General features: G+C 44.8%; 1 protein-coding gene and 1 pseudogene across 2 annotated transcripts in view; both read left to right on the top strand.

Annotated features, from left to right (window-relative positions):
- The window catches only part of LOC105463919 (protein phosphatase 6 catalytic subunit), a 47,415-nt gene that overhangs the window by 3,368 nt on the left and 21,491 nt on the right, over positions 1–22,556 (top strand). Inside the window, exons 1-2 of one of the 2 annotated variants that reach the window (XM_071078330.1) lie at positions 4,459–4,581; positions 19,235–19,330. In XM_071078330.1, the coding sequence (XP_070934431.1) occupies positions 4,474–4,581; positions 19,235–19,330 (204 nt within the window). In that variant the 5' untranslated portion in view covers positions 4,459–4,473. Of the gene's footprint in view, positions 1–4,458; positions 4,582–19,234; positions 19,331–22,556 lie in introns of those variants that run through there. The other variant, XM_011711346.2, reaches the window with a different exon arrangement.
- On the top strand, positions 9,899–17,032 carry LOC139358218 (NADH dehydrogenase [ubiquinone] 1 beta subcomplex subunit 3 pseudogene; annotated as a pseudogene).

The raw sequence follows: 22,556 nt of genomic DNA, 5'->3' as shown, positions 1-22,556 counted from the left end.
GTTCCAGATGTAATCACAATTTCTGTTTCGCTAAGTTGGAAATGGTCATATCACTAGTACTGGATCAAATCTACATAACTGTTTTTGTTTGTTTGTTTGTTTGTTTGTTTGAGACAGAGTTTCTCTCTTGTTGCCCAGGCTGGAGTGCAATGGCGCAATCTTGGCTCACTGCAACCTCTGCCTCCTGGGTTCAAGGGATTCTTCTGCCTCAGCCTGAGTATCTGGGATTACAGGCATGGGCCACCACGCCCAGTTAATTTCGTATTTTTAGTAGAGAGAAGGTTTCTCCATGTTGGTCAGGCTGGTCTCGAACTCTCAACCTCAGATGATGTGCCCACCTCGGCCTGCCGAAGTGCTGGAATTATAGGTGTGAGCCGCCGCGCCTGACCTGTTTTTTTTTTTTTGTTTTTTTTGTTTTTGTTTTTTTTTGAGACGGAGTCTCGCTCTGTCGCCCAGGCTGGAGTGCAGTGGCCGGATCTCAGCTCACTGCAAGCTCCGCCTCCCGGGTTTACGCCATTCTCCTGCCTCAGGTTCCTGAGTAGCTGGGACTACTGGTGCCCGCTACCTTGCCGGGCTAGTTTTTTGTATTTTTTAGTAGAGACAAGGTTTCACCGTTTTAGCTGGGATGGTCTCGATCTCCTGACTTCGTGATCCGCCTGTCTCAGCCTCCAGAAGTGCTCGGATTACAGGCTTGAGCCACCACGCCCGGCCAACCTATTTGTTTTTTTTGAGATGGAGTCTTGCTGTCGCCCAGGCTGGAGTGCAGGTGCACGTTCTCAGCTCACTGCAACCTCCGCCTCCCGGATTCAAGCGATTCTCCTGCCTCAGCATCCTGAGTAGCTGGGATTACAGGCACCCACCTCCACCCCTGGCTAATTTTTGTATTTTTAGTAGAGATGGGGTTTCACCATGTTGGCCAGGCTGGTCTCGAACACCTGACCTCAGGTGATCCACCCTTCTCAGCCTCCCAAAGTGCTGGGATTACAGGTGTGAGCCACCGTGCCCAGCCTACATAATGGTTTTGAAGGAGTAAGAATGACATACGTGGGCCAGGAGGCTGAGGCAGGAGAATTGCTTAACCCCGGGAGAGGGAGGTTGCAGTGAGCTGAGATCGTGCCACTGCCCTCCAGCCTGGCCAACAGAGCGAGACCCTGTCTCACAAAAAGAAAAAAAAAAAGACGTGAAAGTGAATGGACCACAGTGTAACCTTTCTTATAAAGAGTTCATGTGATTTTATCCACAAGAAAGATTTCAGAGAGATTAACAAAAGGTACAGATTCCATACCTGACCAAGTGGAAGAATTAATGATAAAGGCAGGTTTACTGAATACCTATATTGAAGTATTAATATTTTTGGGGAGCAGGGGTTCTATAACTTGGAGGTTGTCTAATCTCTTGTACAGTTCTTAAGGGTGACATGTTTACCTGAGGTTTTTTTATTTTTATTTTTTTTTGAGACTGAGTTTAGCTCTGTTGCCCAGGCTGGAGTACAGTGGTGCCATCTCAGCTCACTGCAGTCTCCACCTCCTGGGTTTAAGCAGTTCTGCCTCAGCCTCCCAAGTAGCTGGAATTACAGGCACGTGCCACCGCGCCCAGCTAATTTTTGTATTTGTAGTAGAGATGGGGTTTCACCATGTTGGCTAGGCTGGTCTTTAACTCTTGACCTCAAATAATCCGCCCGACTCGGCCTCTCAAGGTGCTGGGATTGCAGGCACGGTGGTGCCTGGCTGAGTTATTTGGTTTTGCAGTGAATTTTTCTTCAGGTACACTGAGGACAGCTGAACGCAACAGTTAGGGATGCACCTGGCTTTGTATGGGGCTGGAAGAGCGTTTTCTATGTTTGCAAGATCCTTTCTTATACCTTGTTTGTCCTTATGGCCACATTTCATTTGTCTTTCGGCCACAGAATTACAGTCTCCTTTGTCTTATGAGAAGAGTCTTATAACAATGTTCTCCAGTAGAAATATTATGCTCACAAATGTAAGCTTCAAATTTTCTAGTGGCAGTTAATTATTTTTTTGAGATAGCATCTCACTTTGTTTCCCATGGTGGAGTGCACTGGTGCAGACATGAGTCACTGCAGCCTCAAACTCCTGGGCCTCTATAATCCTCCTGCCTCAGCCCCCCTGAGTAGCTTAGGACTTCAGGTATGTACTACCATGCCTGGCTAACTTTTTGAATTTTTTTGTAGAGATGGAGTCATGCTTTGTTACCCAGGCTGGCCTCGAACTCCTGGCCTAAAGCAGTCCTACCACCTAGGCCTCCCAAAGTGCTGGGATTATACATGTGAGCCACCATGACTGGGCCACATTTTTAAAAAGTATAAAAACAGGCCAGGTGTGCTGTCTCATGCCTGTAATCCCAACACTTTGGTAGGCTGAGGCGAGTGGATCACGAGGTCAGGAGTTCGAGACCAGCCTGGCCAACATGGCGAAACCCCATCTCTACTAAAAATACAAAAATTAGCCAGGTGTGGTGGTGGGTGCCTATAATCCCAGCTACTCAGGAGGCTGAGGCCAGAGAATCGCTTGAACCCGGGAGGCAGAGGTTGCAATGAGCAGAGATTGTGCCATTGCACTCCGGCCTGGGTGACAAGAGTGAAACTCCATCTCAAAAAAAGAACAAGTAGGCAGGCATGGTGGCTCACGCCTCTAGTTCCAGCACTTTGGGAAGCCAAGGTGGGCAGATCACTTTTGGTCAGGAGTTCAAGACCAGCCTGGCCAAAACATGGTGAAATCTATCTCTACTAAAAAAAAAATACAAAAATTAGCCAGGCATGGTAGTGCATACATGTAATCCCAGCTACTTGGGAAGCTGAGGCAGGAGAATTACTTGAATCCGGGAGGCCGAGGTTGCAGTGAGCCAAGATCATGCCATTGCACTCCAGCCTGGGCAATAAGAGCAAGACTCTTGTCTAAAGAAAAAAAGTATAAAAATAGATAAATTTTTTTTAGTAATATTTTAACCCAATTTCAAGATGTAATCAATATAAAGTTATTAATGTAACATTTTGCCTTTTTTGGGTACTAATTCTAGGACATGTGTCTATTTTACACCTAGAGTACATCCCAATTTGGACCAGCTACATTTCAGGTACTCATTAGTCCTGTGTGGCGGTAGCTGTTAGATGGGACAGTGTAAATTGTTGACTGCTTCCTAGTCTTTTTCTTAGAATTTCAGAGCTGAAGGAGAATCAAAATTCATTTAGTACTGTACTCTTCTCACTTTATATAGAGAGAAACTGAACTTTCTAGTCTATGATTTGCCTGAGGATGTACAGCTAATCAGTGACATCCAGAACTTGATTTGAAAGCCTCTGTGTTCAGAGCTCTTTCTGATATAATTTATGATTTTTTAGGATGGCTAATAGCATGCTTTTCTAGGTACATCTTCCACTACATCACCTTTTTTTTTTTTTTTTTTTTTTTTTTGAGATGGAGTCTCACTCTGTCACCAAGGCTATAGTGCAGTGGCGTGATAATTGGCTCGCTGCAACCTCTGCCTCCCGGGTTTAAGCAGTTCTCCTGCCTCAGCCTCCTGAGTAGTGGATTACAGGCATGCCACACCATGCCTGGCTAATTTTTGTATATTTAGTGGAGACCGGGTTTCACCATGTTGGTCAGGTTAGTCTCAAACTCCTGACCTCGTGATCCGCCTGTCTTGGCCTCCCAAAGTTCTGGGACTACTGGCGTGAGCCACTGGCGCCCGGCCCACCATTTTTGTTTTTTTTTTTTTTTTGAGACAGAGTCTCACTCTGCCGCCCAGGCTGGGGTGCAGTGGCCGGATCTCAGCTCACTGCAAGCTCCGCCTCCCGGGTTTACGTCATTCTCCTGCCTCAGCCTCCCGAGTAGCTGGGACTACAGGCGCCTGCCACCTCGCCCGGCTAGTTTTTTGTAATTTTTTAGTAGAGACGGGGTTTCACCGTGTTAGCCAGGATGGTCTCGATCTCCTGACCTTGTGATCCGCCCGTCTCGGCCTCCCAAAGTGCTGGGATTATAGGCTTGAGCCACCGCGCCCGGCCTGTTTTTTTTTTTTTTTTAACTGTACTTTCTGTTTTAAGCACACTGGACTGCCGTCTTCTGATAACATGCCCCATACTTCCCTGTTTCTTTGCTTCTGCTCAGTCTACTTTCACCTGTTTATTAAAATAATTATACAGTACACATATGAAATTGTTTAATACTCATAATGTTGTGAATTGAGTACTGATATTTGCTCTGTTTTACAGACAGGTAACCAAAATTCAGACAGATTTAGTAACTTTCCAAAGTCATACAGCTAGTAAGTAAGTGAATGGGTGGGTTTCAAACCTAGGCAGTCTGGCTTCAGGGTTCGCATTTACAACTATCATTTAAGCTTCTTCTATAGAACACCTTGTATGCCCTCTATTTACCTCCCTTCTGAGCTCTAGCTCAGATGGCACTTCCTCTATGCAGCAGGACTCCTAGGTTCCACAGTCAGAATTTATTAACAATGATTAGAATTTACATAGCCACTTATAGTTTTGAGAGACCATGTTGGTTCTGTGATTTACACAGTCCTTGTGATAGGCAGAACAGATATCATCAGGGTCAGGACTTGGTGAGTTTCAAGTGATTTTTGCCATAGTGACTCAACAGAGTACACATCTGAGTTTATTTGCTATTTTAAAATCCCTGTTGTTCTCTTTCCACACTGACATTGCTTTAGCATTTTATTGCCCCATTTTACCACTTAGAGTGTTCTGTCTTGTGTGATAGCAAATATGTCTATCTCCGTTATTAAACTGGAAAATTCTTTTTTTTTTTTTTTTTATGAGACGGAGTCCCGCTCTGTTGCCCAGGCTGGAGTGCAGTGGCCGGATCTCAGCTCACTGCAAGCTCCGCCTCCCGGGTTTACGCCATTCTCCTGCCTCAGTCTCCTGAGTAGCTGGGACTACAGGTGCCCGCCCCCTCGCCCGGCTAGTTTTTTGTGTTTTTTTAGTAGAGACGGGGTTTCACAGTGTTAGCCAGGATGGTCTCGATCTCCTGACCTTGTGATCCGCCCGTCTTGGCCTCCCAAAGTGCTGGGATTACAGGCTTGAGCCACTGCGCCCGGCCTTTTTTTTTTTTTTTTTTTTTGAGGCGGAGTCTGGCTCTCTTGCCCAGGCTGGAGTGCAGTGGCCGGATCTCAGCTCACTGCAAGCTCCGCCTCCTGGGTTCACGCCATTCTCCTGCCTCAGCCTCCCGAGTAGCTGGGACTACAGGCGCCCGCCACCTAGCCCGGCTAGTTTTTTGTATTTTTTAGTAGAGACGGGGTTTCACTGTGTTAGCCAGGATGGTCTCGATCTCCTGACCTTGTGATCCGCCCGTCTCGACCTCCCAAAGTGCTGGGATTACAGGCTTGAGCCACCGCGCCCGGCCTAAACTGGAAAATTCTTGAAGGCCAGATTCATTCCTTGTTTTTGTCTGTTTTTGGTTTTGAGATGGAGTCTCACTGTTCAGGCTGGAGTGCAATGGTGTAGATCTCAGCTTGCTGCAACCTGTGCCCCACTCCAGATTCAAGCCATTCTCCCACCTCAGCCTCCCAAATAGCTGGGATTACAAGTGCACACTACCACACCCAGCTAATTTTTGTATATATATATATATATGTATTTTTGGTAGAGATGGGGTTTCACCGTGCTGGCCAGGCTGGTCTCGAGCTTCTGACCTCAAGTGATCCACCCACCTCGGCCTCCCAAAGTGTTGGGATTACAGATGTGAGCCACTGTGCTTGGCCATTCCTTGTGTTTTCCACAATTTTAGAACACTGCCCTGTATGTGATAATGAGTAAAGGTTTATTGACTCAAACTGTATTCTGCTTTATGACAAATACTTGTTTCTTCTTCTTTTTTTTTTTTTTTTGAGATAGGGTCTCAGTCTGTTTCTCAGGGTGGAGTGCAGTGGTGTAATCATAGCTTGCTGCAACCTCAAATTCCTGGGCTCAATTGGTCCTTCTGCCTCAGCCTCAAAAGTAACTGGGAGTACAGTTGTGCAGTAGTGTGCCCACCTAATTAAAAACATTTTTTTGGTTTTTTTTTGAGATGGAGTCTCACTCTGTCGCCAGGCTGGAGTGCAATGGTGCGATCTCAGCTCACTGCAACCTCCGTCTCCTGGGTTCAAACGATTCTCCTGCCTCAGCCTGCCAAGTAGCTAGGACTGCAGGCACATGCCACTATGCCTGGCTAATTTTTTAGTATTTTTGATAGAGACAGGGTTTCACCGTGTTAGCTAGGATGGTCTTGATCTCCTGACCTCGTGATCCACCCGCCTTGGGCCTCCCAAAGTGCTGGGATTATAGGCGTGAGCCACTGCGCCCAGCAAAAAAAAAAAAAAAAAAAATTAAGGGATAGCATCTTGCTATGCTGTCCAGGCTGGTCCCAAATGCTTCAAGTGATTCTCCTGCCTTGGCCTCCCAAAATGCTGAGGTTATAAGTGTGAGCCACTGTGCCCAGACAACAAACACTTCTTTAAATGGTTCCTTGTGTTAAGTACTGTTCCCTGTGGGTGCCGGGGCAGAATCAGATACTTCTGTCTGTCTGTGAGGGACTTTCAGTATAGTAAGGGAGGTAAAGAGGTAAACAAAGGCTGTAATAGAGGCTGCCCAGGGCTTTGGCAAGCATAGAAGAAGCAGTATGTAACTTTGGAGCCAGAGATGGTTTCATGAAGGAGCAGTTAGGAGAGGCAGAGTTTAGATAGACAAAATGAGAAGGAAAGAACATGCAAACAGAATAAATTCCATGTGCAATAGTAGAGTGTAATTTGCAAGAACGTGGCTGGTTAGGGCAACTTGAAGTGGTTTGGTGTGGCTGGAGGTGGTACTGGAAAGAAAGATGCCAAATCATAGGAGTAGGCTGTTAAACTTAGATTGTTATCTTTTAGGTGGTACATGAACACTTTGAAATGTTTTTATATTTTAGAGAAAAATCATACTGTGATTCGTGATAACTGTTTAAAATGTAGCTAACTAAAAAGAAAAGTAGATTCAAAGAAAATTGTTAAAGGGATACACTGTTGTATGTGTTAGGAATATGACAAAATCATGAAAATGGTATTTGGTGTTTGGGAAACATTGTCATAAACGGAAGAATACACTTGAGGAGTTTTAAGAAGGAGAATGACAGTAGGCTTTTTTTTTTTTTTTTTTTTTGAGACGGAGTCTCGCTCTGTCACCCAGGCTGGAGTGCAGTGGCCAGATCTCCGCTCACTGCAAGCTCCGCCTCCCGGGTTCGAGCAATTCTCCTGCCTCAGCCTCCCGAGCAGCTGGGACTACAGGCGCCCGCCACCTCGCCCGGCTTATTTTTTTGTATTTTTAGTAGAGACGGGGTTTCACCGTGTTAGCCAGGATGGTCTCGATCTCCTGACCTCGTGATCCGCCCATCTCGGCCTCCCAAAGTGCTGGGATTACAGGCTTGAGCCACCGCGCCTGGCCGACAGTAGGCTTTTGAAATGTTTATTCTGGCAGCATTGTGGACCATGGATTTGAATGGGCCAAAAATATCACAGAAGCAGTAGGCCCAGTGATATGAGAGTCTGAGATAAGGCAATGATAAGTGATTGTTGTGTTGGAAAGGAAATGAAGAAGGTATAGTGGCACCTGTTAACAGATTTGGTCTAGGTTATGACGAAGAGAGTTTCGTCTAATTTCTTAGTTTCTGGCCAGGATTACTTAGTACTATAACTAGATTAAGGAATACAGCCAGTTTGGTTTGGGCCATACTGAGTTTGAGATGCTGCCAAGCTAAGACATTGAGATAGAGTTGTCCAGAATACTCTTGGATACTTATGTCACTTAGATAACAACTACTTACTGATTGCCAAATGTGCTCTAAACACTGTTCTATTAATATTAAACTCAGGAGAAAGATCTAGACCAGTCGTTCTCAACTGGGGGCAATTTTGCCCCCCAAGGGATTTTTGGCAGTGTCTGGAGACATTTTTGATTGTCACAGCTGGGGCAAGGGAGGGATGGGAAGTTACTATGGATATCTAGTAGGTGTAGATGTCAGAGATATTGCTAAACATCCACAAGACAGCAAGCAGCCCCCTACAATGAATGATTAGTAGTGCCATGGTTGAGGAACTCTGATCTGACCTGAGGATACAGACACTATCTTCTGGATCGTAAGCACGTGAGTATCATTGTCATTCCAGATTCCTAACTTCTCATTCCCAGTGATCTGTATTATAGTAGAGACTTTATATAAAGACTGTGTGAAATATAATGTTAGCTATTTAGTTAGTTACTTAGCTAGCTAGTTGAGATGAGGTTTTGCTATGTTGCCCAAGCTAGTCTTGAGCTCTGGGCCTCCAGCCATCTTCCTCCCTTGGCCTCCCAAAATGCTGATATTACAGGTGTGAGCCACCGCACCTGGCTGTGAGATCTTTGTTTTCAAAGCTAAGAGTATTTTATAAATAGCAGTATGTAAAATTAGATAAAGGAAGTAGTGTGTTTTAGATAACAAGATTAGCTAAACAAGTAATTTTAAAAATTTAGAACTCAGTGTTCGTAGAGACAAGAGGGAACTGGGAGACAGAACAGAGAATAGAATGGAACTGTGAACAAATATCTTGAGGAAAAGGTAGAGAAGAGAAATAGAGCTCTCCTAAGAATGATGGGTATGAACCCCTTCCTATTCAAGGATTAGAAAGTAGTTGAGCCGGGCGCGGTGGCTCACGCCTGTAATCCCAGCACTTTGGGAGGCCGAGGTGGGCGGATCACAAGGTCAGGAGATCGAGACCACGGTGAAACCCCGTCTCTACTAAAAATACAAAAAATTAGCCGGGCGCGGTTGTGGGCGCCTGTAGTCCCAGCTACTCAGGAGGCTGAGGCAGGAGAATGGCGTGAACCCGGGAGGCGGAGCTTGCAGTGAGCCGCCGAGATCGCGCCGCTGCACTCCAGCCTGGGCGACAGAGCGAGACTCCGTCTCAAAAAAAAAAAAAAAAAAAAAAAAAAGAAAGTAGTTGAGCACCAAACATGAAAAAAAGCAGTGGTCATTAAAGAAATGCAAATCAAAACCACAATGAGATGCCATCTCACACCAGTTACAATGGCAATCATTAAAAAGTCAAGAAACAACAGATGCTGAAGACGATGTGGAGAAATAGGAACACTTTTACACTATTGGTGGGAGTGCAAATTAGTTCAACCATTGTGGAAGACAGTGTGGTGATACCTCAAGGATCTAGAACTAGAAATACCATTTGGCCCAGCAATCCCATTACTGGGTATATACCCAAAGGATTATAAATCGTTCTACTATAAAGACACGTGCACATGCATGTTTATTGCAGCACTATTCACAATAGCAAAGACTTGGAGTCAGCTCAAATGCCCATCAGTGATAGACTGGATAAAGAAAATGTGGCACTAATGTGGCACATATACACCATGGAATATTATACAGCCATAAAAAAGAATGAGTTAGGCTGGGCATGGTGGCTCACGCCTGTAATCCCAGCACTTTGGGAGGCCGAGGTGGGTGGATCACGAGGTCAGGAGATCGAGACCATCCTGGCTGACACTGTGAAACCCCGTCTCTACTAGAAATACAAAAAATTAGCCAGGTGTGGTGGTGGGCGCCTGTAGTCCCAGCTACTCGGGAGGCTGAGGCAGGAGAATGGCGTGAACCTGGAAGGTGGAGCTTGCAGTGAGTCGAGATTGCGCCGCTGCTCTCCATCTCAAAAAAAAAAAAAAAAAAAAGAATGAGTTCATGTCCTTTGCAGGGACATGGATGAAGCTGACATTCTCAGCAAACTAACACAGGAACAGAAAACGAAACACCACATGTTCTCACTCATAAGCGGGAGTTGAACAATGAGAACATATGGGCAGAGGGGAAGGGAACATCACATGCTGGGGCCGGTCGGGGGCTGGGGGGTAAGGGGAGGGAGATTATTAGGAGAAATATCAATTGTAGATGACAGGTTGATGGGTGCAGGAAACCACCATGGCATGTGTATACCTAAGTAACAAACCTGCACGTTCTGCACATGTGTCCCAGAACTAAAGTATAATAAAAAATAAATAAATAGAAAACAGAATACAAAAAAAGAAAGAAAAAGTATTTGGGCACGATGAGGAGAAAGGGGTGTAGTTTACCCTAAATTTGGGATAAAGCTGTAAAGGGTTTGGGAGGAGAGGAGCGTGTGTCTTGACCATGATGACAAGGCAGGGCTCTTTGAGGCCGTTGTTTGTGTAGTTGGTTGACTCACATAGCGTTTATAGTGAGATTTCATAGACTTCTTATCTTTGTGTGTGCATGATAGCGATTGGTAAGCTCCTGCCAAACTAGAGGTGAGGGGCAATAGCTTTGGCTTAGAGACTTAGCTCTCTAAATCCTCAGTTGGGGTCAGCAGAAGTGGCAGGCGTAGGGCGCAGCTGTAATTTTACTCTAGTGAGTGTGCCTGGGCCCTGGTTGAAGGCTGGTGCTAGGCAGTTTACATGTGTTCTCCAGACACTCAGTTGTTCAGATTGACAGTTTCACAGTGATGTTCTTCCGTTTATAGTCCACTGTTTTTTTTTTTTTTTTTTTTTTTGAGGCGGAGTCTTCACTTTGTCGCCCAGGCTGGAGTGCAGTGGCACCATCTCGGCTCACTGCAAGCTCCGCCTCCCAGGTTCGCGCCATTCTCCTGCCTCAGCCTCCTGAGTAGCTGGGACTACAGGCGCCAGCAAACGCGCCCGGCTAATTTTTTGTATTTTAGTAGAGACGGGGTTTCACCGTGTTAGCCAGGATGGTCTCGATCTCCTGACCTCGTGATCCGCCCGCCTCAGCCTCCCAAAGTGCAGGGATTACAGGCGTGAGCCACCGCACCCGGCCTATAGTCCACTGTTATTTTCAGGCTGGCACATAGTGTTTGGGGTGGTAACCAGGGATGACTTCAAGTTTAGGAGGCCTTATGGACTAGGAGAACCAGTTACATGTCAGTGAAAATTCTGGCATACTGAAATATGGGAACCGGCCAGGCACAGTGACTCACACATGTAACCCCAGCACTTTGGGAGGCTAAGGCAGGTGGATCACCTGAGATCAGGAGTTTGAGACCAGCCTGGCCAACATGGCAAAATCCTGTCTCTACTAAAAATATAAAAATTAGCCAGGCATGGTGGTGTGTGCCTGTAATCCCAGCTACTAGGGGGGCTGAGGCAGGAGAATCGCTTGAACCTGGGAGGCGGAGGGTGTGGTGAGCCGAGATCACGCCATTGCACTCCAGACTGGGCAACAAGAATGAAACTCTGTCTCAAAAAAAAAAAAAAAAAAATTATATATAAAAAAAGAAAAAGAAAATAAAGATAGGAAACCAAAATGGAGCCAGCAGTAAAAGTAATAATAGTATGTAAAATAAAAGCTGTGATGGAGGCTGGGTGTCATGGCTCACGCCTGTAATCCCAGCACTTTGGGAGGCTGATGTGGGCAGATCACAAGGTCAAGAGATCGAGATCATCCTGGCCAACATGGTGAAACCCCATCTCTACCAAAAATACAGAAATTGGCTGGGCATGGTGGCGCCCACCTGTGGTCACAGCTACTTGAGAGGCTGAGGCAGGAGAATCGCTTGAACCTGGGAGGTGGAGGTTGGAGTAAACTGAGATTGTGCCACTACACTGCATCCTGGGCAACAGAGTAAGACTCCGTCTCAAAAAAAACAAAAACAAAAACAAAAACAGATGACCTGAGATAAGGACTTTTTTTTTTTTTTTTTGTGAGACAGTGTTGCTCTGTTGCCCAGGGTGATCACAGCTCACTGTAGCCTCAGCCTCCTAGGCTCAGGCGATCCTCCTACCTCAGCCTCTTGAGTAGCTGGGATCATGAGCACACGCCACCATGCCCCGCTAATTTTTAAATTTTTTTGTAGAGTTGAGGTTTCACCATGTTTCCCAGGCTGGTCTCAACCTCCTGGGCTGAAGCAATCCCAAAGTGTTGGAATTACTGGTGTGAACCATTACACCCAGCCAGGCCTGTTCTTAAAAGAAGTGAAATCTGAAAGGGAGTGTAAATGGGTCCAGTGACTGACAACATGAAACATGGGCAGCTGACTTGGAAACAAAATAGAAAATTCTTCCTACTCTTGTACAGATTATAGCAAAGCGCTTCTCACTTCTGCAAGAACCTTGGTGGTAGTGGAATTCTTTTTTTTTTTTTTTTTTTTCTTTCAGAGACAGAGTCTCGCCCTGTTGCCTAGGGTGGAGGGCAGTGGTGCGATCTCGGCTCACTACAACCTCCGCCTCCCAGGTTCAAGCGATTCTCCTGCCTCAGGCTCCCGAGTAGCTGGGACTACAGGCGCGTGCCACCATGCCTGGCTAATTTTTGTATTTTTAGTAGAGACGAGGTTTCACCATGTTGGTCAGGCTGGACTCAAACTCCTGACCTTGTGATCCGCCCGCCTCGGCCTCCCAAAGTGTTGGGATTACAGGTGGATTACAGGTGTGAGCCACTGTGTCCCACTCGTGGAATTCTTTGAGAACGTTTGGTGAGGTTACATGAGAAAATATTGCAGATGTTAACTGAGTGAGGTGTTACACCCAAAGAAGGTAGGGAAGACCCTGTGATAGGTACTTAAAAGCATTATTGTATTGTTTTAATTTTAAAATTGTATAGTATTAGAAAAACAAATTTCAAAGTATTAATTGCTTTTAGCTAACCTAAAAAGAGCAGTGCTTTGGCTGGGCGTGGTGGCTCACGCCTGTAATCCCAGCACTTTGGAAGGCCGAGGTGGGCGGATCATGAGATCAGGAGTTTGAGATCAGACTGGCCAACATGGTGAAACCTCACCTCTACTAAAAATACAAAAAATTAGGCAGGCGTGGTGATAGGCGCCTATAATCCTAGCTACTCGGGAGGCTGAGGCAGGAGAATTTGCTTGAACCTGGGAGGCGGAGGTTGCAGTGAGCTGAGATCACCCCACTGCACACTAGCCCAGGCGACAGTGCGAGACTCCATCTCAAAAAAAAAAAAAAAAAAAAGCAAGCTTTTAATTTTGTCAAGATGAGGAGTAAGGAGGTAGTTATGAAAGGCTATAAAAAAATACAGGCCAGCCGGGCACTGTGGCTCACACTTGTAATCCCAGCACTTTGGGAGGCTGAGGCAGGTGGATCACCTGAGGTTGGGAGTTAGAGACCAGTTCCTGTATTCCCAGCTACTTGGGAGGCTGAGGCAGGAGAATCGCTTGAATCTGGGAGGTGGAGGTTGCAGTGAGCCAAGATCACGCCATTGTACTCTAGCCTGAGTGACAAAGCAAAGGAAAGCTGGATGAAGAGAGAGATAGCCAAGTCCATGTCTAGGGAAAAGCGTTCTTGACTGAGTGAACAGAGAGTATAAAGCCTCAGAGGAGGGAGCATGCCTAGGTAGCCCCCGGACCTGGTGAGGCTGGTGCGTGGGGCAGCCTCCATGGAGAGGAGTTAAACTCGGTCTAATAAATAAATAAAAATAAAAAATAAAAAATTATATTCGTGATTCCCCACCCTCCAAACCAAACCTAAACAATCTGCTCTTGAAAGAAATAGTTGAAAAGCCAGACTTCATTAACATTAATAGCGGTGGCTCAAGCCTGTAATCCCAGCACTTTGGGAGGCCGAGATGTGCGGATCACGGGGTCAGGAGATCGAGACCATTCTGGCTAACCCGGTGAAACCCTGTCTCTACTAAAAAATACAAAACACTAGCCGGGCGAGGTGGCGGGTGCCTGTAGTCCCAGTTACTTGGGAGGCTGAGGCAGGAGAATGGCGTAAACCCGGGCGGCGGAGCTTGCAGTGAGCTGAGATCCGGCCACTGCACTCCAGCCCGGGCGACAGAGTGACACTCCGTCTCAAAAAAAAAAAAAAAAAAAGCTTTTGCTTTGTGAAAGACCCTGTTAAGAGAATGAGACGATGATCCATGTTCTGGGAGAAAATATTTGAAAAAAAAAAAAAAAAAAAAGCTGATAAAGTATTGTTATCCAAAATATACATAGAACTCTTTTTTTTTTTTTTTTTTGAGATGGAGTTTTGCTCTTGTTGCCCAGGCTGTAGTTCAGTGGCACGATCTCAGCTCACCTCAACCTCCTCTTCCAGGGTTCAAGCGATTCTCCTGCCTCAGCCTCCCGAGTAGCTGGGATTACAGGCATGCACCACCATGCCCAGCTAATTTTATATTTTTAGCAGAGACAGGATTTCTCTGTGTTGGTCAGGCTGGTCTTGAACTCCTGAACTCAGGTGATCCGACCTCCTCGGCCTCCCAAAGTGCTGGGATTACAGACGTGAGCCACCGTGTCCGGCCTACAGAGAACTCTTAAAACTCAATAAGAAACTGAACAATCTGATTAAAAAATGGACAAAAGGAAATTGCTGTCACATCATGCCAGTTTTTCAGAGTGGTTGTGCTAAATTTCATTCTCACCACCTAGGTGTGAAAGTGGAAGGCATATCACAGTATGTTTTCCTCAATTCTCACAATCTTGCAAGACGTGGCCCATGGACATGGACATGAACATGGAGATCGTAAAATGGAACTTCCAGATTATAAACAATGGAAGATAGAAGAGACACCAGTAAAAACCGTCTAGAAGAAGCTGGCTGCAGGAGGGCTTTGGGATTTATTGGGCTGCAATGAAGCTTGGAGATATGTGGGTGGCTTTGCAGAAATGTTTCCTTTGTTGGTGCATTATTACAAAGATTGAAATGGGAATTTGCTGCATTTGTGGTAGCTGTAGGAGCTGAATATTACCTGGAGTCCCAGAATAAAGATAAGAAGCATCACTGAAGATAATACTGGGAAGTGTCATAGTGGTTTCTTAACTCTCTAAGATTTCCTTGCTATAGCCTACTCACCTGGTTTGTGCCTTAAAGAATATTAGTAAGATATAATAAAATAAATACATATATGCCCCCAAAAATGAACAAAAGACACCTCATCAAGGAAGATATAGTGATGACAAATAAGCATATGAAAAGATGCTGTACCTCCTGTGTCATTAGGGAAATGCAAAGTGAAACAACTATGAGATAACCACTATATACGTATTAGAATGGCCAAAATCCAGAACACTAACAGTACCAAGTGCTGATGAATATGTGGAGCAACAAGAACTCTCATTCATTGCTGATGGGAATGCAAAATGGTACGGCCACTTTGGAAGATGGTTTGGCAGTTCCTTATAAGACTAAACAAACTCTTACCATATTATAATCCAGCAGTCCTGCTCCTTGATATTTACCCAAATGAGTTGTAAACTTAGGTTCATACAAAAATGTGTACACAGATTTTTATAGCCACTTTATTCATTGCCAAAACTTGGAAGGAACCAAGATGTCCTTCACTAGGTGGATGGATAAACAAACTGTAATACACCCAGACAATGAAATACTATGCAGTGCTAAGAAGAAATGAGCTATCAAGCCATAAAAAGACATGGAAGAACCTTAAATACATATTACTAAATGAAAGAAACCAACCTGGAAAGGCTATGTATGTATGATTCCAACTATATGACATTTTGGGAAAGGCAAAACTATAGAGACAGTAAAAAGATCAGTGGTTTTCAGAGGTTGGAGGGAGGTGAGTTTGAATAGGTAAAACTATTCTATATGATACTATAACGGTAGGTACATGTCATATAATTGTCAAAACTTATAGAATGTACAAAAGGAGTAACCCTAATTTAAACAAACTATGGCTTTTGGATGATAATGATGTGTCAGTGTATGCTCATGATTTGTAACAAACGTACCACTTAGGTGTGAGATGTTGATGCGGGGAGGCTGTCTGGGGGAAGAGGCGGGGGTATATGGGAACTCTGTACTTTTTTTCTTTTCTTTTTTTTTTTTTCCCTTTCTATGGAGAACGAGGTCTCTCTATATTGCCCAGGGAGGTCTTGAACTCCTGGGCTCGAGCGATCCTCCTGCCTCTGCCTCCCTAAGTGCTGGGATTACAGGCGTGAGCCACTGTGCCGAGCAAGGGAATGCTGTACTTTATGTTCAGTTTCGCTTGAACCTAAAACTGCTCTAAAAAATAAAGTCTATTTACAGGGGTGAAAAAACACAATAAAAATCTACTTTCCCTGGAGTTCTGTCTCAGTAATGATTATTTCCAGCCTTCTAATTGTTTAAGCCAGAAACCCTGAGTCATCCTTGATTCTTGACTTTCTCTTAACACCTTGTATCCAGTTGGTCATAAATCTAGCAGATGCTACATTCAGATAACATGTGGAATCTATTTTCCCTATTTTTTACTTTTACTACCCTGTCCAAGCCAGTTAACTTTTACTTAGATTATTATAGAAGACACTTAACTGATCTCCCTACTTACAGAGTCTCGCTCTGTTTCCCAGGCTGGAGTGCAGTGGCGTAATCTCGGCTTACAGCAACCTTTGTCTCCTGGGTTCAAGTGATTCTCTTGCTTCATCCTCCCAAGAAGCTGGGATTACAGCCGTGCACCCCCACGCCTGGCTAATTTTTGTATTTTTAGTAGAGATGGGGTTTTGCCATGTTGGCCAGGCTGGTCTTGAACTCCTGACCTCAAGTGATCCGCCCACTTTGGCCTCCCAAAATGCTGGGATTACAGGCAAGAGCTACTCTGCCCAGCTGGCTCCTCGGTTTTATATTTGAATTTTATAATTAATTATAGTTAACCTTTTTATTTCAAAATAACCCAGTTTTCCCCAGTGGTAACATTTTGTAGAACTATAGTGTAATACCACAACCAATACAATGTCAGCCAACATTGACATTGATACAACTCGTGATCTTCAGGTGCAACCTAAGATCATCACCTCATGATGTTCAGATTTCTTCAGTTTTACTTGTGTTTGTGTGTGTGTATGTGTCTCTGTGTGTGTATTCAGTTCTTCACAGTTTTTTTTTTTTGTTTGTTTGTTTGTTTTTGTTTTTGTTTTTTGAGACGGAGTCTCAATCTGTTGCCCAGGCTGGAGCGCAGTGGCCGGATCTCAGCTCACTGCAAGCTCCGCCTCCCGGGTTTACGCCATTCTCCTGTCTCAGCCTCCGGAGTAGCTGGAACTACAGGCACCCGCCACCTAGCCCCGCCACCTAGCCCGGCTAGTTTTTTGTATTTTTTTAGTAGAGACGGGGTTTCACTGTGTTAGCCAGGATGGTCTCGATCTCCTGACTTCGTGATCCGCCCGTCTCGGCCTCCCAAAGTGCTGGGATTACAGGCTTGAGCCACCGCACCCGGCTCTTCACAGTTTTATTGGATAAGGGCTCATGTATCCAACACTACAGTCAAGATACATAACAGTTCATCAACACAAGACTTCCTCATGTTGCCCTTTTGTAGACACACCCACTTCCTTCCTGCAGCTGCTGGACCCCTGCAACAACTAACCTGTTCTCCATTTCTTTAATTTTGTCATTTCAATAATGTCATTTAGGCCGGGCGCGGTAGCTCACGCCTGTAATCCTAGCACTTTGGGAGGCCGAGGCGGGCGGATCACGAGGTCAGGAAATCGAGACCATCCTGGCTAACCCGGTGAAACCCCGTCTCTACTAAAAATGCAAAAAATTAGCCGGGCGTGGCGGCGGGCGCCTGTAGTCCCAGCTACTCGGGAGACTGAGGCAGGAGAATGGCGTGAACCCGGGAGGCGGAGCTTGCAGTGAGCCCAGATCGCGCCGCCGCTGTACTGCACTCCAGCCTGGGCGACTGAGCGAGACTCCCTCTCAAAAAAAAAAAAAACGAAAAAGAAAAAGAAAATGTGATTTAAACGCGGCCAGGCGCAGTGGCTCAATGCCTGTAATCCCGGCACTTTGGGAGGCCGAGGTGGGCGGATCACCTGAGGTCAGGAGTTTGAGACCAGCCTGGCCAACATGGTGAAACTACTAAGAATACAAAAATTAGCTGGTCATGATGGTGTGCGCCTGTAATCCCAGGTACTTGGGAGACTGAGGCACGGGAATCACTTGAACGGGGAGGCAGTTTGCAGTGAACTGAGATTGCGCCACTGGACTCCAGCCTGGGCGACAGAGCGAGACTCTCGAAAAAAAAAAAAAAAAAAGGAAAAAAGCCGGGCGCAGTGGCTCACGCCTGTAATCCCAGCACTTTGGGAGGCCGAGGCGGGTGGATCACGAGGTCAGGAGATCGAGACCATCCTGGCTAACATGGTGAAACCCGTCTCTACTAAAAGTGCAAAAAATTAGCTGGGTGTGATGGCGGGCGCCTGTAGTCCCAGCTACTCGGGAGGCTGAGGCAGGAGAATGGCGTGAACCTGGGAGGCGGAGCTTGCAGTGAGCTGAGATCGCCCCACCGCACTCTCGCCTGGGCGACAGTGCGAGACAACGTCTCAAGGAAAAAAAAAGAAAGGAAAAAAAGAATGTTATATAAATGGAATTACACAGTGTATAACCTTTTGGGATAGTTTTGACTTTGTTTTTTCACTCAACACAAATACCTTGAGGCGAATCCAGGTTGTTGTGTGGCAGTATTCATTTATTTTTATCGCTAAGTAGTAGTACATGGTGTGGACGTACCGAAATTTGTTTAACCATTCACTCATTGAAGGATATCTGATTTGTTTCTAGTTTTGGGCTATTATGAATTAGGCTTCTGTGAGTATTTATATACAGATTTTGAACATGTTTTTATTGCCAAGGCTACAATTGCTGGGTCAAATGGTAAGTCTGTGGTTTGCAATTTACTTTTAAAATTACCGGATAAAAACCTTCTACCGGCCGAGCACGCGCCTGTAATCCCAGCACCTTGAGAGGCTGAGGTGGGTAGATCACCTGAGGTCAGGAGTTCAAGACCAGCCTGGCCAACATGTTAAAACCCTGTGTCTACTAAAAATACAAAAATTAGCCGGATGTGGTGGCACACGCCTGTAACCCCAGCTACTTGGGAGGCTGAGGCAGGAGAATTGTTTGAATCTGGGAGACGGAGGTAGAAGTGGGCCAACATGGTGCCACTGCACTTCAGCCTGGGAGATAGAGCGAGACTCCATTTCAAAAAAAAAAAAAACACAAAAAACAAGTTTTTTTTTTTTTTTTGGTGAAAAGCATCATTTTACAGTTCTTGTAAAGCTGTCTGTCTCCTAGAACCTAGTGTCTGTAGGTAGTTTGCATTGCATTAAGAATTCTGTATGACAGCTGGCAGAAATCCAACACCTCAATTATCACAGGGTACTTTCCTTTCCAATCAAAAAGTACACTTGGGCTTTCTAAGTATTAGACCTGGTATTTTTCTTTTTTGGTATTTTATCTTTAGTTTTGATGTTGTAGTAAATGTTTGCCTTTTATTTTCTCTTTTTACAGCGACTATGTGACTATGTTTGTGACCTCCTCTTAGAAGAGTCAAATGTTCAGCCAGTATCAACACCAGTAACAGTGTGTGGAGATATACATGGACAGGTAAAATTTCATGAGCAGATTTTTAAGTTTTGTACTGTCCATGATCCATGTGTGTTTTCACATGTGCTACAAAATTAACAACAACATCAACAAACACAACTGGTGGTAAGCTAGGTTGCCTCAGTCTCTGTGACACTAATGATTCCTGGTTTACATTTTTGGTGAATAAAAGCAGTGGTCAAATTAGTTATGGAGTTTGTTGATATTACATTTGTGAAGTGAATAATGCAGCATTATTTTTCTGTGGAATGGTGGGAGTGGGTAGAAAATAAAAAGTACAAACATATACTGCTCATAATAACTATGATTAACAGGAGATGTTTTGGTGTTAGGCACTTTTTTCATTCAGTTAATTTCTGTTCTGCTGTCATATATTGTTGAAAATGTATCATTTCTTTAGTGGGAATGAGAATAGCAAAGGTACAGAAAAATAAAATTGCTGGTCCATGATGTCACAGCAAATCACTGATGAATGAACTAGAAAATATTTAGTTCAATTTCTCATCTGCTGGGTGTTTGTTTGTAAGAATTTCAAAGCAGTGCCTGGCGTGGTGGCTCATGCCTGTAATCCCAGCACTTTGGGTAGCTAAGGCTGCTAGGTCGCAAGGTCAGGAGTTTGAGACCAGCCTCACCAACATGGTGAAACCCCGTCTGTACTGAAAATACAAAAAAATTCGCTGGGCATGGTGGCGCGTGCCTGTAATCCTAGCTACTCGGGCTGAGGCAGTAGAATCGCTTGAATCTGAGAGGCGAAGGTTGCAGTGAGCCAAGACCGCACCACTGCACTCCAGCCTGGGCAACAGAGTGAGACTCTGTCAAAAAAAAAATTTTTTTTTCAAAGCATTAACAGGAGGGGCATACCTCATATTTAGATCCTGTTGTCAGTGTTTAGCCTCATGTATATTTGTAGAATTTTTTCACTGGGAAATGAAAGCTGAACAGATTACTCATAGAGTGCTATATGCATACACTATAGTTGGGGCTGTAAGACTTAATAATACATTGCAAAACAATGTAGTCTTTAAAGGATGCCAACAGGACTTACGGTTGCCTGTGCCATTTCCCTGCCTTAAATATGACTATGTAAATGAGCAGAAATGTGTGTAAATTGGCTCTGATTAGGGACTGCTTCACGAGTAAAGTCTTGTTTTGGCTACTTACAGGCTGATTTTTTGTTTTTTCAAGGTGTTTTCTGCATCAGTTGAGATTTAAAAAAAATCTGACACTTGCATGTCATCACCTCCTAGATAGAGGTCCCATTATGTCATCTTTAATCTGTTAAAATTACAGTTTTTTAGAGTAGACTTTAGGAATTGATTTCCTAAAATTTCCGTGTAACTTCTCTCTAAAAATAAACATTTGTATTTTGCTAACATAAAGGATATTAATATAAGCAGTGTTTTAACACATTCCTGAAAACTGGAATAAACCAAGTCATGTTTTCCCTTAGTTGTAGTGTTAAAACTGAGGGGTTACCTGTGTTATCAAGGACTTTTTAAGATGTGAATTACAGCCATGATCAAAGGTCAGAAAGTTAGAGACCAACCTCGAGCTACTAAAATTAGAAGCATAAAATTGAACTTTTGTATTATATATACCTTCAGTCAAATGTACCGTTATTGCTAACATTTATCTTGTGTTTTGAGGTTAACAAAGTACTTTTTCACATATTCTGCATCAGTTTTTTCCCAAGAGTCCTATGAGATAGTATTATTTTGTAGACAATGAAAGGAAGACTGAAAGATTGAAGAAATAGCCCAAACTCACACACAGCCACTGCAGGGCAGATTGAGGTTTGAAACTAATTTGGGTTTCTGTTGTACATGTTATTTTAAGACCACCACCAAACTGTTAACAATTGTTTATGTTGTATATGTTCCTTAAAAACAATTGCACCGGCCGGGCGCGGTGGCTCAAGCCTGTAATCCCAGCACTTTGGGAGGCCGAGGCGGGTGGATCACGAGGTCAGGAGATCGAGACTATCCTGGCTAACATGGTGAAACCCCATCTCTACTAAAAATACAAAAAACTAGCCGGGCGTGGTGGCGGGTGCCTGTAGTCTCAGCTACTTGGGAGGCTGAGGCGGGAGAATGGCGTGAACCCGGGAGGCGGAGCTTGCAGTGAGCCGAGATCACGCCACTGCACTCCAGCCTGGGAGACACAGCGAGACTCCGTCTCAAAAAAAAAAAAACAAAAAACAAAAAACAATTGCACCAGGCGCGGTGGCTCACGCCTGTAATCCCAGCACTTTGGGAGGCCGAGGCGGGCAGATCACAAGGTCAGGAGTTTGAGACCAGCCTGGCCAACATGGTAAAACCCCGTCTCTACTAAAAATACAAAAATTAGCCAGGCGTGGTGGTGCGTGCCTGTAATCCCAGCTACTCGGGAGGCTGAGGCAGGAGAATCGCTAGAGACTGGGAAGCGGAGGTTGCAGTGAGCCGAGATCGTGCCATTGCATCCCAGCCTGGGCAAGAGAGTGAGACTCCGTCTCAAAAAAAAAAAAAAATAGGCGGGACGTGGTGGCTCATATTTGTAATCTCAGCACTTTGGGGGGCTGAGGTGGGTAGATCACGAGGTCAAGAGATTGAGACCATCCTGGCAAACATGGTGAAATCCCATCTCTACTAAAAATACAGAAATTAACCAGGTGTGGTGGCGGGTGCCTGTAATCGCAGCTACTTGGGAGGCTGAGGCAGGAGAATCGCTTGAACCTGGGAGGCAGAGGTTGTGGTGAGCCGAGATTGCACCATTGCACTCCAGCCTGGGCAACAAGAGTGAAACTCCGTCTCAAAAAAAACAAAAAACAAACACACACACAAAAAATGATTACTAATCAGAAACATGGGATTTGAGCCTCTAAATAGCTATTGACTGATTAAATACAATGTAAAATATATCCTTTGGGACTTATCTTCCTCTGGGGCCTGTTCTGGAATTGCAGGATTGGGTTTTGGGTATGAATAAACATATTAGCGAGCATGTTGTGCTGAGAAGCATTGAAGCTGTGTAATATAGTGAGGAGTTATAGATTTCAGTGTCAGATACAACTTGGTTTAAATCTTGGCTTGGCTATATGTTAGCTATTTAAGAAGCCATTTCAGCTAGCTCACAAATTTGTTAAGTGTGGCCTGTGGACCCTTGGGTCTCTAAGGAGGTACAGAGGCAATGGAGGGTTAAATTGCTCATGCCTTAGCATGAATCAAGGGAAAAACACTAGAATAAGCTG

This window comes from Macaca nemestrina, chromosome 14 (assembly GCF_043159975.1).
Source record: "Macaca nemestrina isolate mMacNem1 chromosome 14, mMacNem.hap1, whole genome shotgun sequence".
Taxonomy (NCBI): domain Eukaryota; kingdom Metazoa; phylum Chordata; class Mammalia; order Primates; family Cercopithecidae; genus Macaca; species Macaca nemestrina.
Note: the sequence above shows the minus strand (reverse complement) of the source record. Positions and strands in the feature narration are given on the sequence as shown.